Source organism: Dissoconium aciculare (assembly GCF_010015565.1).
Source record: "Dissoconium aciculare CBS 342.82 unplaced genomic scaffold K489scaffold_15, whole genome shotgun sequence".
Classification (NCBI taxonomy): Eukaryota; Fungi; Ascomycota; class Dothideomycetes; order Mycosphaerellales; family Dissoconiaceae; genus Dissoconium; species Dissoconium aciculare.
In genome coordinates, this window is record NW_022984965.1 from 555438 (window position 1) to 570003 (window position 14566).

General features: G+C 55.9%; 4 protein-coding genes across 4 annotated transcripts; 2 read left to right on the top strand and 2 right to left on the bottom strand.

Moving 5' to 3' along the window:
• The first annotated feature begins 31 nt into the window (after positions 1-31).
• On the top strand, positions 32-5781 carry K489DRAFT_384504 (uncharacterized protein). Its single transcript, XM_033605873.1, has one exon. The coding sequence runs from the start codon at positions 336-338 to the stop codon at positions 5427-5429; it is 5094 nt and encodes a 1697-aa protein (XP_033456042.1). The 5' UTR covers positions 32-335; the 3' UTR covers positions 5430-5781.
• Positions 5782-10147, bottom strand: K489DRAFT_326700 (uncharacterized protein; the record flags this gene model as incomplete). The annotated part of the gene is made up of 2 exons (XM_033601928.1): positions 5782-6950; positions 7204-10147. 2 exons carry the CDS (start codon positions 10145-10147, stop codon positions 5782-5784), a joined length of 4113 nt encoding a protein of 1370 aa, XP_033456043.1.
• Positions 10148-10446: 299 nt separating this feature from the next.
• Positions 10447-12902, top strand: K489DRAFT_384505 (uncharacterized protein). Its single transcript, XM_033605874.1, has 2 exons — positions 10447-11269; positions 11326-12902. The coding sequence occupies exons 1-2, from the start codon at positions 10714-10716 to the stop codon at positions 12558-12560; spliced, it is 1791 nt and encodes a 596-aa protein (XP_033456044.1). The 5' UTR covers positions 10447-10713; the 3' UTR covers positions 12561-12902.
• A 74-nt stretch (positions 12903-12976) lies between these two features.
• K489DRAFT_364209 (uncharacterized protein) lies at positions 12977-13719 on the bottom strand (the record flags this gene model as incomplete). The annotated part of the gene is made up of 4 exons (XM_033602696.1): positions 12977-13150; positions 13213-13259; positions 13433-13465; positions 13518-13719. The coding sequence occupies 4 exons, from the start codon at positions 13717-13719 to the stop codon at positions 12977-12979; spliced, it is 456 nt and encodes a 151-aa protein (XP_033456045.1).
• Positions 13720-14566: the final 847 nt, after the last annotated feature.

A 14566-nucleotide genomic window follows, 5' to 3' on the forward strand; every position in this document is an offset into this window, starting at 1 on the left:
TGTACTATACTGTACTGCACCTCCGCCCTGCCATCGTCCTTCCTTTCGATGCCCTTCCGTCGCCCGGCTCGTCAACGTCGTAAATCTTGTGCTCGTCGGGATTGATTTTCGTCTTCTTTCCTTGATCCCTTCCAAGCGACTATTTACCGTTGGCTGTTCATGTCTCACAGCTCCAACCGCTTCAGACCGGCGATGCGCTCCACCACGCCTTGAAAACGGTTCACACGCCACGCCCGTTTGGTACCTTCGCGCCAGATTCGCCTATGACATAGTGGAGCTTACAAACTTGTCACCACCGAACAGAACAGATCTATTCCAGCTTGGGTCTGAATATTATGGACGACCGAAGGCACTCTGGTCTGTGGAGAAACGGCATCGCGCCGCAAGCGGATGCCCTGGACCAGGACGATCAACCCGGTCCTTACCAATACTACCAACCACCACCTCGCGCTTCTGACACGATCAAGCGCTCCTTCTCGCAGCGAGCCGCCGGCGCAGATCCCGTCCCATTTGATGAGCACACGACTACGCCTCGGACAGGTCGACTCGAGCAGCAGAACCACCTTCTGTCCGCAGCACAGGCCCTGAATGCGAAAGTCTCAGAGCCCTTGGGATCGACGTTGAATTCGGATCCGGAGACCCTTTCCGCGTTGTTGTCTCAGACGCAGCATGTGAACGCGCTCTCCTCGCCCGCTCTGCAGCCGCAGCCGCCGCCAGCCCAAATAGATCCGGAATATGTCCCAGACAACCTGCGCGCCAGGGTATGGTCACCAGGGCCGGCCGTCGCGCAGAATGACCTCCCCATCTCGCCGATCGTTGAATCCACACCGCCAGCTCAGCCCAAGACACGACAGGTTTCCGGTGCATCGAACGCCTCGGAGAGCATAAGAAGGACATCGGTTTCGGATCGGAGTCCGCTGCAGCACCTGGAATCGTGGACCAAGCAGGAGAAGCGGGCGAGAGTGGCGGAAGCCGAGAAACGAGCTCAGCAGAAGAGCGTGAGGAACTCCACGGACGGCGAGCATGCTGGGCAGGATAATCCGCAAACTCACCAACACCGAATCGTGAGCGACGGCGTCTCGCGCGAGCACAGCCAACGAGATCGGGCCGCGAGACACTCTCGACAAGCGAGCGAGGGTGCCGTCCCTCGCGATCGGACTGACAGCATTCGCGAGACGGTACGCAAGCAGATCACTTCGCCGCCGCAGCAATCATCACCAACGATGGCGAAACGTGGGCAACCATCAAACCCTGACACAGGATCGGCGCCGCGCACTACGAAGGGGATGAACGCAGCTCCCGCAGACCCATCAAGGCGGCAGGGAAGAGTCTACGGGAGCGGTCCTCGAGATGGGGCGAGCGCCGCGAACGACGCTGCGGCCGAGCGGGGCAAGGCTGCGTATGAGCGTCGAAAATCGCAGATGGCAGAACAGCTGCCATCACCGACGAGCCCCATCTCGCCGGTGACGGCCAATGGCTTTCAGGGCGGATACGGCGGGATGCTTGACGATGGCCGAAATCCGAACCAGCACGAGACGGGTGGCCCTCGAGGATTGGGCACCACCAAGCACGCTCTCCAGACATCGCGAATCGGCGGCTCGAAAAAAGCGGACGGCGGGGCAGACGGAGCTGGAATCCTTTCACCAGAACAGGCTCTGAATCCCAAGAACAACGGTGTCAAATATGCGTTGCCGCCACAGACAGCTACCGCACAAAAGGCCAGACAGCAGGTGGGCTTCGGCGTGGATGAGCACCCGAGTGCCGACGACAGCGCGCACAAGCACCACCGCTTCGGTGACTTTTTCCACCACGCAGAATCTCGATCCTACCAAGACACTTCGAAACCGCTTGACGACTGGCGGCATGCGAGCATCGCGAGGCTGACGGTGGAAGATCTCTATTTCGAACAGACCAACGCAGCCGCTGCAGCTGCCGCTTCCGCAGCCGCGAACAGAGAAGCCAACGATGCAGCATGGTGGGAGAAGAATCAGCACACACGCGCGAGCTGGGCCAGCGGAGTGCCGGATCTTGAGCAGTACAGCGGCGCATACGAGGAACACGCGCTCGGCTTCCAGCCAAGATTGTTCCTCAAATGTGGCCCCTTGCTCCGCTATACTGGTATTCGTACTGAAGCAGCGGTACCTGCTCGGCACAGCCGTGAAAACACGGTCCCATCAAAGGAAGTCTGGCGGGGAAGTATCATGATCGTGACCCACGACGAACGATCGGACTTCTCGCGCACACCGGTCCTGCGGATCTTCGCGCAGCCGTCGGACCTGCTCGTGCCTCCGTCGCACCGTTCCGAGGATGAAAAGGCCATTTCCTCTACACATGAGGACCCACTTGCAGGTCAGGTCAAAATCTCGCGCACTGGTCGCGTCCTATATGTTCGGCCTGTGGATGACATCGAACAAGGAGTCGATCTGAGTCGTGAAGAATCCAACCATGGACTTTTCGCAGCTACGCGCGTTCCCCCACGAGGGACAAAGCCAGCCATAGGTGCAGATGGCAAGCCAGTCAATCCGCAGAACCGCGTAAAAGCTCGGGACGGAGAAAAGGCAAAGCGGTATCGAGAGGTAAAGGGATTCCGCCTTCACATCGAGCAAGGTCACACCTTTTGGCGGTTCAACGTGGAAATCGAACTGGGAAGTCAACAGCAGCGAATCGCCTATCGCATCAACAAAGGACCCGCCATGTCCTTCTGGGTGCCTGCTCGGGGCGAGACCATGAACGCCATGTTCCATTCCTGCAACGGTTTCTCCGTCAGCGTCGATCCTGACGAGTTTTGTGGACCAGATCCGTTATGGCGCGATGTACTCAACAGACATCAGAGTCGTCCCTTCCACCTGATGATCGGTGGTGGCGACCAGATTTACAACGATGCGGCGATGAGAGACACCACTCTTTTCCGACAGTGGCTCCATGTCAAGCCCACCCTCGATCACAAATACACCGCCGACTTCACTGAGGAGTTGCAGCATGAGCTCGAGCATTTCTACCTTGAGCGGTACTGCATGTGGTTCTCCCAGGGACTGTTCGGAATGGCCAACTCGCAGATTCCGATGGTGAACATCTGGGACGACCACGACATCATCGACGGCTACGGGAGTTATCCCGAGCGATTCATGGGTTCGAAGATCTTCACGGGCCTAGGTGCGGTGGCTTTCAAGTACTACATGCTTTTCCAGCACCAGAGTGTGGTCGCAGAGACGGAGAAAGAAGAGCCTAGCTGGTTGCTTGGTAGTCAGCCTGGGCCTTTCATCAGTCAGTTAAGCCGAAGTGTGTTCTTGAAGCTCGGTCGCAAGGTCGCCTTCCTGGGCCTCGATTGTCGCACGGAACGCAGGAGAGACGAGATCCTGTGTCAGGGAACGTACGACTATGTGTTCAATCGGTGTCGGGCCGAGATCATCAAGGGTGAGACCAAACATTTGATCGTGTTGCTCGGCGTGCCCATCGCGTACCCCCGTCTCAACTTCCTCGAGAACATCCTGACCAGCCGAGTCATGGACCCCGTCAAAGCCATGGGCCGTGCGGGTATGCTTGGTGGCTTCATCAATAAATTTGATGGCGGTGTGGAGATCCTCGACGACCTGGACGACCACTGGACCGCCAAGCACCACAAGGCAGAGCGCAATTGGTTCATCCAGGAGCTGCAGGAGTTGGCTGCGGAGAAGAGCGTTCGCATCACCATTCTCGGTGGTGATGTCCATCTCGGCGCTGTTGGCCAATTCTACACAGCCAAGAAATTGGGAATTCGTAAGGACAAGGATCATCGTTATATGCCAAACGTCATCAGCTCGGCGATTGTTAATACGCCTCCGCCTACCATGATGGCTGACGTGCTCAACAAACGGAACAAAATCCATCATTTGGACGACAACACCGACGAGGACCTCATCCCGATGTTCGAACACGACGTCGATGGTAGCCGACGCAACAACCGACATCTACTCCCACGACGAAACTACTGCATGATCAGAGAATGGGTCCCGGGCTCGACTCCACCTCCTTCGCCCCGCCCGGAAAAAGCCCCACCGGCCAGAGCTGCGACCTTTGACGCTTTCGGGGCCAGCCACGGTGCGAATGCCGATCGCAAGTTCCCGCCCGGGTCGATGAAGAGGACAATGTCGTTGACCCGAGCCGGGAATCTGGTGCGGAGATTGTCAGGCTCGTCGAAGAGAAGGCCCTATCCCCCCGTATCGTTGCGCGACCCCGCAGCCGCACAAGACCAGCCCTCCCATCCAACGATGCAGCGTGCAAATAGCCTCGGGGCTCAGGCCCCCCGCCACAACGCGAATGGTGCATCGGAAGATGACTTCGAGCGGCCCACGTTCCTCCGCCGTCCGACGAATTTATCGGAGAAGGCCATTCGCAAGGCAGTCGCCAAGGGCGGTCCAGAAGACAGCATCGACATGCATGTCGATCTCCGGGATGGATTGGATATCAGTCTTTGCATGGAAATCGACCAGCATGACCCTGCCGGCGCCACAATCCCGTACAGACTGCTCGTCCCAGCACTGGCCTACGGGGGTGCCGGCGATCTCAACACGGCGCGATTCTCAAGCCACCGCAAGAGCCTGATTGATCGTCTCCGAGGCTTCAGATCTAGAGAAGCCCCCAATACCAACCGGGCAAGTCAAGATCCCTACGAATACGACGACAGCATCCAGCACAGCGGCAGCCGCACCGTCAGCATCGCCTCGAACCACGTCGATGCCGCCGCCGCAACAAGCCCGACCGCTCCCACCGCCGGGCTCGGTCGTACGAGCGCCGCACGAAACGGCGACCACATCGCAATGAACGACGGCTATGACGACGACCAAGACGACTACTCTCAGCACCGCTCCTCCCATCATCACTCCTACAACCAAGGACTCACCCTCTCCCCGCCACCCATCGGCACCGCCGCGACCACCACTCTGCCCACCCGACAACCCTCCACCCGCGCGCAAACCACCACCCCCCGCGCCGTCGCCGCCAAAGCCGCGCCCCGCCGCGCCACCCCCTACAACCCCAACACCGACCCCTACACCGACGACGACGATGACGAAGACGACGACGACGACGATGACGAAGACGACGACGACAACGGAACCGTCCTCTCCTCGGAGCAACAATACCAACAACAACAGCAGCAGCAGCAACACGACCACTACCTCCCTCCCCCGCAGGCCATGTCCTCCAGCCCGCCCGGACAGGGCGGTGGCGGCGGTGACTTCTTCCCCCACTCCTATTCGGCACACGCCGAAGCGAAGGCTCCGCCGCGCAACGCCGCCGGCGGCTTCCTGAGGAAACTGTCGCTGCAGCATGACCGGCGGGGCGCCGGCGACGACGAGAGGGGTTCGCCGGCAGCCGAGTACGCGGCGGACGAGCTCGGCCGGGGCGGCGGGAGCGTCCGGCGGAAAGGGTGGAAGATTTGGAAATCGTAGTCTCTGGATGGATGCACGTCGATGCGGCGGGTCATTTTGGGGGATGGATAGCGGGAGGGGGTTGCGTGACATTAGGGGGGAAATGGATTTCATGTGGAGGGAAATATGTACGGGGCATGGTAATAGTAGTCACGTCAGTCAGTCAGTCAGTCAGTCAGTCAGTGGTGTGAGTGTACTGTATCGATACGAGAAATCCATGACGAAGTTCCACACACACAGGATCCTAGCTTTCGTTTCCATCGTGCAAAAGTAGAAACGTGCGATCAAGACTCGCTACCTCTGGTGATGATGCACACGGCACATGCCACGGCTCCGACATGAGAACGGCGTCCGCCTGTTTCCCGCAACCCCCCTACAGGTACGCCAGGCCGCCACCTCCGATGATTTCCAGATCGCTCCGCAGCCGCCACGCGTCTCCCGCGGCGCGGCCCAGCACGTCGCTCCGCTTGGCGGTGCCGAGCTCGAAGATCCTCCGGACGAGGTTCCCGTCGACGACGCCCCTGCCGCCGAACCCCTCGCCTTCGACGCACGCGCGATAGGCCCGCGGGTTCAGGCCCGCGGCGTGCTCGAGGATCGCGGTCAGATGGATCTGCAGCGCCGACAGGCGGCGGTATGTGCTCTCGTCCAGCGCGGTGATGAGGTCGAGGGCGCCCGAGGCGGACGTCAGGAGGATGTGGAAGAGCGGCGGGGCGTGGTCGGCGGAGGAGGTGTGGCCGTTGGCCACGGTCTCTTCTTGGTCGGTGAAGGGGGAGAGCGTGGATGGGAGCAGTGTCATGCTGGTGGGGAAGTGGCCGACGTGGAAGGAAGAGCGGTGCAGCAGGCGCATTCCCGAGACGGTCTTGGGGTTCTCCGGGTCGTATTGGAGGATGTGGAGGTCGGTGTTGCTGTCGACGACGAGGATAAAGAGTTGACCCTCAAAGGGGAGAAATTCGGCACAGATGACCTCGACGTCCATGGAGCTCTTCCCTAGAACAGTGATTCTGTAGGGTTCCTCGGTGAAGCCCCCGAACCACAACCCTTTCCAAGCATCTCCTAACAGCCACAATCCGCGCCCGTGTAAACTCTTCAGTGTGGTGGCGTGGCACTGGGCGTCCAGGAATGCAACTGGAAGACACGATCCGTCCTCCTTCAGACCTCTGATCATGAGTTTCTGTCCTTGAGCCGTGCCGATCAATCCTCCCGGGAAAGACTCGATGGCGGTGACAGCACCTTTGGTCTCCTCGTTGGAGACGACGGAGAACTTCACTCCGCTCTCCTCGCTATCGGGATCAGGCACGACGTCGATGATATCGAGGACAGTCACAAGCCCGCGAGCGGGCATGTCCTCACCACGGAGCGCTGCCGAGCCCACAACAATCATGGATTTTTGTTCATGAGTGTTTTCGGAGATCTCTAGAGGCATGATTTTCAATGAAGTGATGCATTGGAAAGATGGCATGTCGTAGGTATCGATGATGTGCCGAGTCGCTGAAGACACCAGATGTATGCTGTATTGTGGCACCTGTGGCCTGGACGAGATATCTGTGGCGCTGTCAGCATATAATCCACTCATAATGGACCGAGGCAAGAGGGCAAACAGTATGTATTCTTGCAAGGCAGTCCATCTATCCGCGAGGGATCTGAGATCGTACAAGAGCGATGTCAAGGGAAATCAATCTAGCATTCACCAGTAGACGTCACTCCTGAATTGACAGAGGAGAACGTGATGCTTGTCGTGATGCATTATGGGACGATTCCGTGATCATTGGGGTGTGAAGGAATATCATGTACTTACCATCTTGCTCTGGGTGCCGGTTGTCGTCTTCCGAGAAGTAGAAATCCACGTCTCGGGAAGTGGCAACCACATACACCTCCCTAGAAGTATGATATGCAAGATGTCGAAGCTCTCCGCCTAAATCTAGCTGTCGCACAGACCAGCCAGAGCTGAACCACGCGCCTTCCGGTAGTCGGAATTCTTTCAGAGTTCCTCCAGAATCGACCGTCAGAAATCCTTGTTGACACCTAGGAGTGTTCAGAGATGAGATGCGTTGCATATGTCCGTGCTCGTCTGTCGAGCGAATCTCGAGGGCTTTCGGCGAACTTGATGCGGATCTCAAAATCAAGCTAGGTGGTGTGCCAGGGATGCAAATCGCCTGGTACTGCCCGATGTTCACGCCTCTCAATGCCGGAGGTTTCAGCTCCAAATCGTCATCAGCCGCTTCATTATACTTCGGAATGTACACCATTGGCACTTTCCGGAAGCGTAGGTCAGCGTACCAAGGACTTGATGCAGCGCGCTTTCGGTCGTTGAATGGTTCGTAGAGAACAATGTCATCCATGGCTGTCCTGAGAACAAGGTATGGCTGCGAATGTCCGTCAGCCCCAAGATCTGCCATGAGGAGTTCTGTCAGTGTCTCTTTTGCACCCATTCGCCGTTGTGAAGATTCCATTGAAAAGACCGGCGGAAGGTGAGGCAAGCTAAGTACGGTTCCGATCGGCTCAAGATCTGGGAGACTGAACATGTGTAAGGAACCATTCGAGCCGAGTAAGAGCAGAACGGGGTCGTCCCGCGTCAGGGATCCAGAGTAGATGGAGCCGCTCAGCCACTTCTTCTCCTCGGTGACGCCATGACAAGTGAGAGGCTCGACTTCCTTGCCTTGGACCTGATGGACCTGCATGCTTCCATCGTCCAGAACAACCAGTAAATATGGCTCGCAAGTTGATGTATGGACGATGTTCAGTTCCGCACCAGACTCTTCGTCCTCCATTGGAATAATTTGGCTCAAAGCAAGATTCGACTCGTATATTCTAATGTCGTTCTTCCGACATTGGACAATGCGGGTGCCATTTCGTAACGTACTGACTTCCAGCGTCTCTCCCTCATTCTCAAACTCAGGCGCCGAGCGCTCGACAAACTGGCTCTCGTTGTCATCAGAATCGTTGATGTCAAGAATTCGTGTTGTGGAATCGTCATTGACGAAGAGCAGATTGTCAAATGCGCGATCAATTGACTTCTGCTCCGCTTGGTCCGCATGTTTTTCTGGCTTTGCACAAACCGTCCATGCTGCCGAAGCGCTCCCTATGCTGGTAGTTCCGAGCGCCTCCGGAATAATGTCACGATTCAGGATAGCTAGTCGGCTTGAGTGGCCTCGACCTGTTCCAGCCAAGAGCTCCAATCTTCCAGCTCGAGAACCTTTGGCGCGGCCAAGGCAGACCTGGTTGACAGGAGCGAGGGATGGAAGGTTGTCCAGCGGCGCAAAAGTGAAGTTTGCAATGTCAGGAATATTTGAATGCACATTTGACGAGGTGGCTCGCTTCTTTGTGGCAGGCGCAACACTGTAGAGATCATCATCGTCTTCTTCTTCCTCTGCCTCCTCTTCATCTGCTTCGCTCCCTTCTCTATCGACGGCTTCGTCTGCCTTTTCGTTCATTTGTGCCAGAGATCGTTTCCGGCTAGATGGCACTGTCGTTGCGTAGCAGGACACGAGAGACGAGGGTCCGAAGTCGCTCCCTACAAATATTGTTCCGTCGCGTGACAAGGTCAGACAGGACGGACTTGCGCGTGAAATGGCGCCGCTCGTTTCCGAAGCTAGGCGCGTGACCACAAGCTCACTGATACTTCTGCGAAGAACCTTGAAGCTGAGAGTGGCCATTGAACCATCTCTTAGAACAATCAATAGTCCTCCAGACATATGATCGATGACTTCCACCACACAGCCTTCTAGCTTCATGTTAAGATGCGACTGGTCCGCCATGCCAAAATCACTCTCCAGCTTCGCGAATTCGTTGACCGCAGTTGCATTGGCTTTACCGCTCTGATCGATGTGAATAATTTCGTTGTCGCCAATCAAGAGAGCACCTCCTATGGGTGCTGGTAGCGGCATCACCTTCCATAGCGATGACGGGAGTTTGGTCACTGTTATGAGGTTCGTGGAAGCCCGCTGCTCGAGGTCAAGCGTGAATACGGTGTAGGTCAAAATGTCCTTGCGCTCTGCGAGCAGAGCGGCCGATGGCAAAGTGGATGACGCGAGGATACCAAACGTCGGCTCGCGATATTCATGCAGAAATGCGAGATGCACAATGCAATTCAATGATGGATCCAACGTTGTCATGGGTAGCACAAAGGATGGCTTGTACGGGGTTTCTGCGACGTCGAGACCACCATTTGTCTGCGCTATCGAAGTTTTCGTGATTGCATTCGCATCAGCACCCTCTTCCTCTTCTCCTATCAATTCGTCGCCAGCTTGTCGGAAAGGGACGATGGCGAGAAATCGTGGCCCAAACTTCAGAGCAGCACATCGCGAGCTCGGGTCGGCCGTCAGTATGGTATCGCATTCGCTCAACCCCGGTCCGAATGGTTGGTCGACGATATTGTCGCCCTCATAGAAATGGATACTGATAGTGCTCGTGCGATGGTTGTCTGGATCCCATTCTAGCAAGCTGAGCTTTGCGTGTGCGAAGGACAGCAAGATAGCTTCGCCGCCGGTTTTGGTGTCCAGGATCTTCACCCGGGCTAATGCTGTCACCGTTCCCGATAGTGGATATTCACCAACGAGGACGAGCCTCGCCGTCTGCTGCTCTCCAGATGCATCATCGGTCGCAGGTGATGGCTTGATGTCGAATACTTGCAGAAGTGAAGTCTTTGCAACAACGACGTTATTGGCATTGGGGCTCAGGAAGGGTAGCGCGATAGCGTGCGTTACAGCAGTGGGAGGGAGTAACTCGGCAAAGCATTCCATCTCGACCACTTCCTATTTGTCAGTCTGGCAGCTGAGATCGGTCCATGAGGTGTATCAATGTGAGATCGCACTTCAGCTGCTCAATTCCCAGTCGTTGTTGTGTTCAATGTGTTGGCATTCGGATATTTTGTCTCAAGAATATTGACGGGACGCGCCCGGGCGTCGATTCACATATGCGGAGTCGCGGAAGCATCAGCCACAGCAAGCAAAGCTCGATTTGGTGAAGTGCCACAGACGACGTCAGACTGGCCCGGAGCTGGCAGCCCGCAAACCTTTTCCCGCTTTCGCGTCGTGTCCAGCTTCCTTCCCGTTTCTTCACACAGCTGTACTCGTTCTTCCCTACCGCAACCGCGATAAGGACGGGGCGAATTTTCAACAGAATTTCCTTCACCAACAGCAGCTTCCGGAGTCACCTGTAGGCAAGCCGGCGACACCGGATTACGCGGGCGGAGCAGACCGGCAGTCGCGTTCAGCCGAGCAAGAAAGGCGTGGACTCCTCCGACCTTCCTCCTGCGATTTCAACAGCTTCACCAGACAATCATCTGCAGTTGTGCAGTCAGACCAACATGGCACTGATCGAAACCTCCCTCATCTGGGTGGCTTACGCCGTCTGTCTAGGCATCATCTTCCTCGTCTCGGCTGTCTTCGTATTCGTCTACCAGAAACCTTCTGAGCGCGCCTACAGCGTGACAATTGTCTGCTGGCTGACCGTGCTTGCGCTGCTCGCTACTGTTCTACTTCTGCCGGTCGATATCGCGCTGGTCTCGTCCACAACATCACGTTCGCTTGGTCGCAAGAAGGATTGGGCCACGCCGGATAAGGTCGATGAGACCCTCTACATTCTGAAGATCGTCTACTATACCCTGTACAGCCTGGATGCTGTGCTGTGTCTGATCGTCGTACCATTCACATATTTCTGGTATGAGGAATACGATGAGGTTGCCACAATGGAGCGCCAGCAATCCGTTGCGGGCAGGCTGTGGGGTGCGCTGAAGTACACTTTCGCGTTCATCTTTTTGGCTATCATCCTCTTTCTCGTTGGGTTCTTTGTCCCGGTCGTCAAGAAGACTCGCAACGAGCATAAGGACTTGGACTACTTCAAGGACATCCTCCTAGAGAACCGTAAGTTTCTATCCTGCTGTGACTATGCTTTGCACATTGTACTGATGATCTCCCAGATGGCGAACGGGCTCTCACTTTTGCCATTGGCCTCTTGACCATGATCGGTACCATCTTGTACTGTCTGTACACGGCACCAGGGTTGGCCTTGTTGCCTCTCGCCCTCATCAAGTCTGCGCCTAGAATTTCTGCTCCCCAGATCATGGCCAGCACGTCGAGCCAGCTCGAGCAAAACCGCGAGCGACAACGCCAGCTCGAAGGCCGCAACGAAGGCCGCGATGAGGGTCTGGATGCGCGTGATCGACGTGAGCTCGAGGCGCTCATTCGTGAGGAACGAACCTTGGTCCGCCGCGAACGCCTTGCGGCAGAAAACACTGGCCAGGGCCGCAACTTCCTCATCCGAGCATGGTTGAAGCTGGAGGCGGTCTTCCGACCCATCAAGCTCCTTGGTGGTCTTCTGATCCTCCTAGTCTCTGTCATCGTCTTCGTCAGCATGCTCATCACCATGGTCGACAAGATCAAGAACTCCGTCTGTGGTGCTAGCTGCGGCTATGTGCTCGGCAAAACCAACATTCTTCAGCCGATCAACGAGCTTATGATCGCGACATCCCGGATTTTCCCCATCGACTACATCTTCTTCCTGCTCCTCACGCTTCTGTTCTTCAGTGCCACCGTGGTCGGCCTCGCTAGCGTTGGGATCCGCTTCCTCTGGATCGTCCTCTTCCGTATCCGCAAGGGTCAGACTACGCCAAATGCCATGCTCATGGGCACCGTTCTCTTGACATTGATGACTCTTGCCATCAACTACGCGCTAGCTCAGATCGTTGCTCCTCAGTACGCAACCTTTGGCCCTCAGACTTTCTGCGATCTTCCATCATATACGCCAGGCTTGCAGCCAGATTGCAGTGAGCACCACAACGCCATCAAGGCATGCACCGAAACATCGGACAACCCTAGCGCGAAGATGGTCTGCACGCCCAGTGTCGCCAGCACGATCTTGAACCGCATCAACGCCAACTATCCCTACTTTGGTGTAGTCAATTTCTACGCTCAGTTTGCATTCCTCGGCATCTTCCTGATTGTGTTCGTTGTCATGCTCTTCCGCGTTCCCACCTTGGATGAGGAGATCCTTGATGACGACCTTCGCGCCGAGGAAGAAGAGGGTCTGCTGGCAAGCACCAGCAGGCGATTCGGGGCTACATGGCAGGACATCACCGGTCGCCCCAGGGGCGTCAAGAGAGCCGACTATGGCGCGACCAACGGCGAAGGAGCCGCAGCTTCCACTGAGGAGTAATTTGCGAACCTCGACAAATGATGGGAATTAGGGAGCAACAGGCGAGAGAATGCCAGGCTTGTGACACAAGCATTGGGTGGGAATTTGCATGCATTGATAACGAGAGGATTTTTTGGCAACAAATGGTAATGGACAGGTTGTGGACAGTCAACATGAGTCGTGTTTCTTAGTTGCAGTGTTCCTTTTGACAGAATGACAATTGATGATGATCAACAGTATTGATCTCTATCGTAATCTGCAAGTAATGATAAAATCGTAACACTCAGCCACGCCAACTGGCGCGATGCTGTGTCGTGCAAATCTTCGCCGGTGACGCCATGCTGTTTTTCGACTACTCCGACCCTGAATTGCCCTTTCGTCCCGATCGACCAACCCAGCTTCCTCCTTGACAATGCTATTGAGAACAGGCATGAAATTTATGCGACCAAGGTGCTGGCAGTGGCGCTCTCGTATCTCCAGGTCGGGGGAAGGACACCGACGGTCTTGTAGTATCGTGAGAGACGGTGGATACGCGACTCGATCAGAATCAGACGGAACTTGCTGTCCTTGTCTTTTCGGTTGCGCTCGAGGTGCTTTCGGACGGCAACGGCCTTTTATTACAGCCCATCAGTTTCCCAATCAACGAACGCAAGCAAAGCGGTGTCATATTTACCTTCTTGATCAGCATGTAGAGGTCTTCGGGGATCTCTGGTGCAAGGCCTGTGGCAATCTCTCTGTCAGTCTGATGACCAAGCAGAGGCGTAATTTGTGTTTGTGTATGACATGGCGGCATCATGTATGTGCTCCGTCTTTTGCTAGCAATTCAAAGCTGCTCCGATGATGCCACCGCTCGTCTCTTTTTCACACAGGCTGGACTAGTGGTGACTGCATACCGTTGCTCTTGAGGATTCGGAGAATTTTGTTTCCTGGTCCACGTCAGAATGTCTCCAAACACGTGAGATATCAGCGTCCGCATACCGGTGACGATCTTGACCTGAGCAACACCGTGGCTGTCACGAAGGACAACACCAATCTGCGAAGGTGTAGCACCCTTCTTCGCGAGCTTGCAGATCTGGTCAACGACCTGCTCAGGAGTGGTCTTCAACCATGCCGGAGCAGCGCGAGAGTATGGGATGGCGGAGGAAGAAATTCCCTTGCCATTGCTGTGCATGCGACCCATATTGACGGTTGGCTGTTGTTGTTAATTAAGATGAATTGTCGTGCGTGCTGTCGCGTTGTCACAAGCTCAATCAAAGATTTGACGATGATGTTGCGAAGTGCGGTGCGGCTTGGCAAAATTGACGGAAAGTCTGCGGGAAGGCCCGCGCACTCGCCCGTACAGGAGTCTCAAGCGGGAAGTGTCAAACTACCTACTACCTAGTAGGTAGATATGCCCAGTTTCAAGGGCAAGAATGCATCCACAACATTCAAACATTGACTAGGCGTTTTGCGATCGGAACTGGCCTTGTCGAAGGGCTGCCAGAATATTTAACTCGTCAGTAAGCTCATCTCGCCGGGTGATTGACCCCCAGAGGTGCGCGAGCACTTTTGCACCACTGTCGTGGCAGAAGCCAGAACATTGTACGAGTGTCGCCACGCTCTCTGGCATGGTGACATTCATTGCGGAGGACTGTTAATCTCTCATGCGTGCTCTGTACCAGGCAGATCGGAAATCAGAGCGTTCCAAGGTTGTGAGAATGCCATGGAACAGCTGGTGAGGCAGAGGTTGAGATATGTGAAACCTGAGGCCAAAATTACCGTCCTCCGGAAGGTCACGTGGTTCGTCTTCAAACCTGAAGCTGCCTTGTTGCCCACAGTGTGATGAGTCCCGCGGGTGTGGTTCAACTGCACCCGATGCTAGCGGCAAAGCCTGTCTCAACCATGCCGCTGAGAATAGCACTGTAGGGCAAGTGCCTTGCCAGGTTTACTCGTGTTATCGCCGGATTGTTCAGTCGTGCGCCCGGCGTAATTGTAAACAGCCCAAACAGACAATCGCCTTGCTAACCTCAGCTCAGCGTCGAAACTGC

Coding starts and splice junctions, on each gene's coding strand:
- K489DRAFT_384504 (XM_033605873.1), top strand. CDS start 336: ATGGACGACCGAAGGCACTCTGGTCTGTGGAGAAACGGCATCGCGCCG.
- K489DRAFT_384505 (XM_033605874.1), top strand. CDS start 10,714: ATGGCACTGATCGAAACCTCCCTCATCTGGGTGGCTTACGCCGTCTGT. Junction 11,270..11,325: donor GGACATCCTCCTAGAGAACC/GTAAGTTTCTAT, acceptor ATGATCTCCCAG/ATGGCGAACGGGCTCTCACT.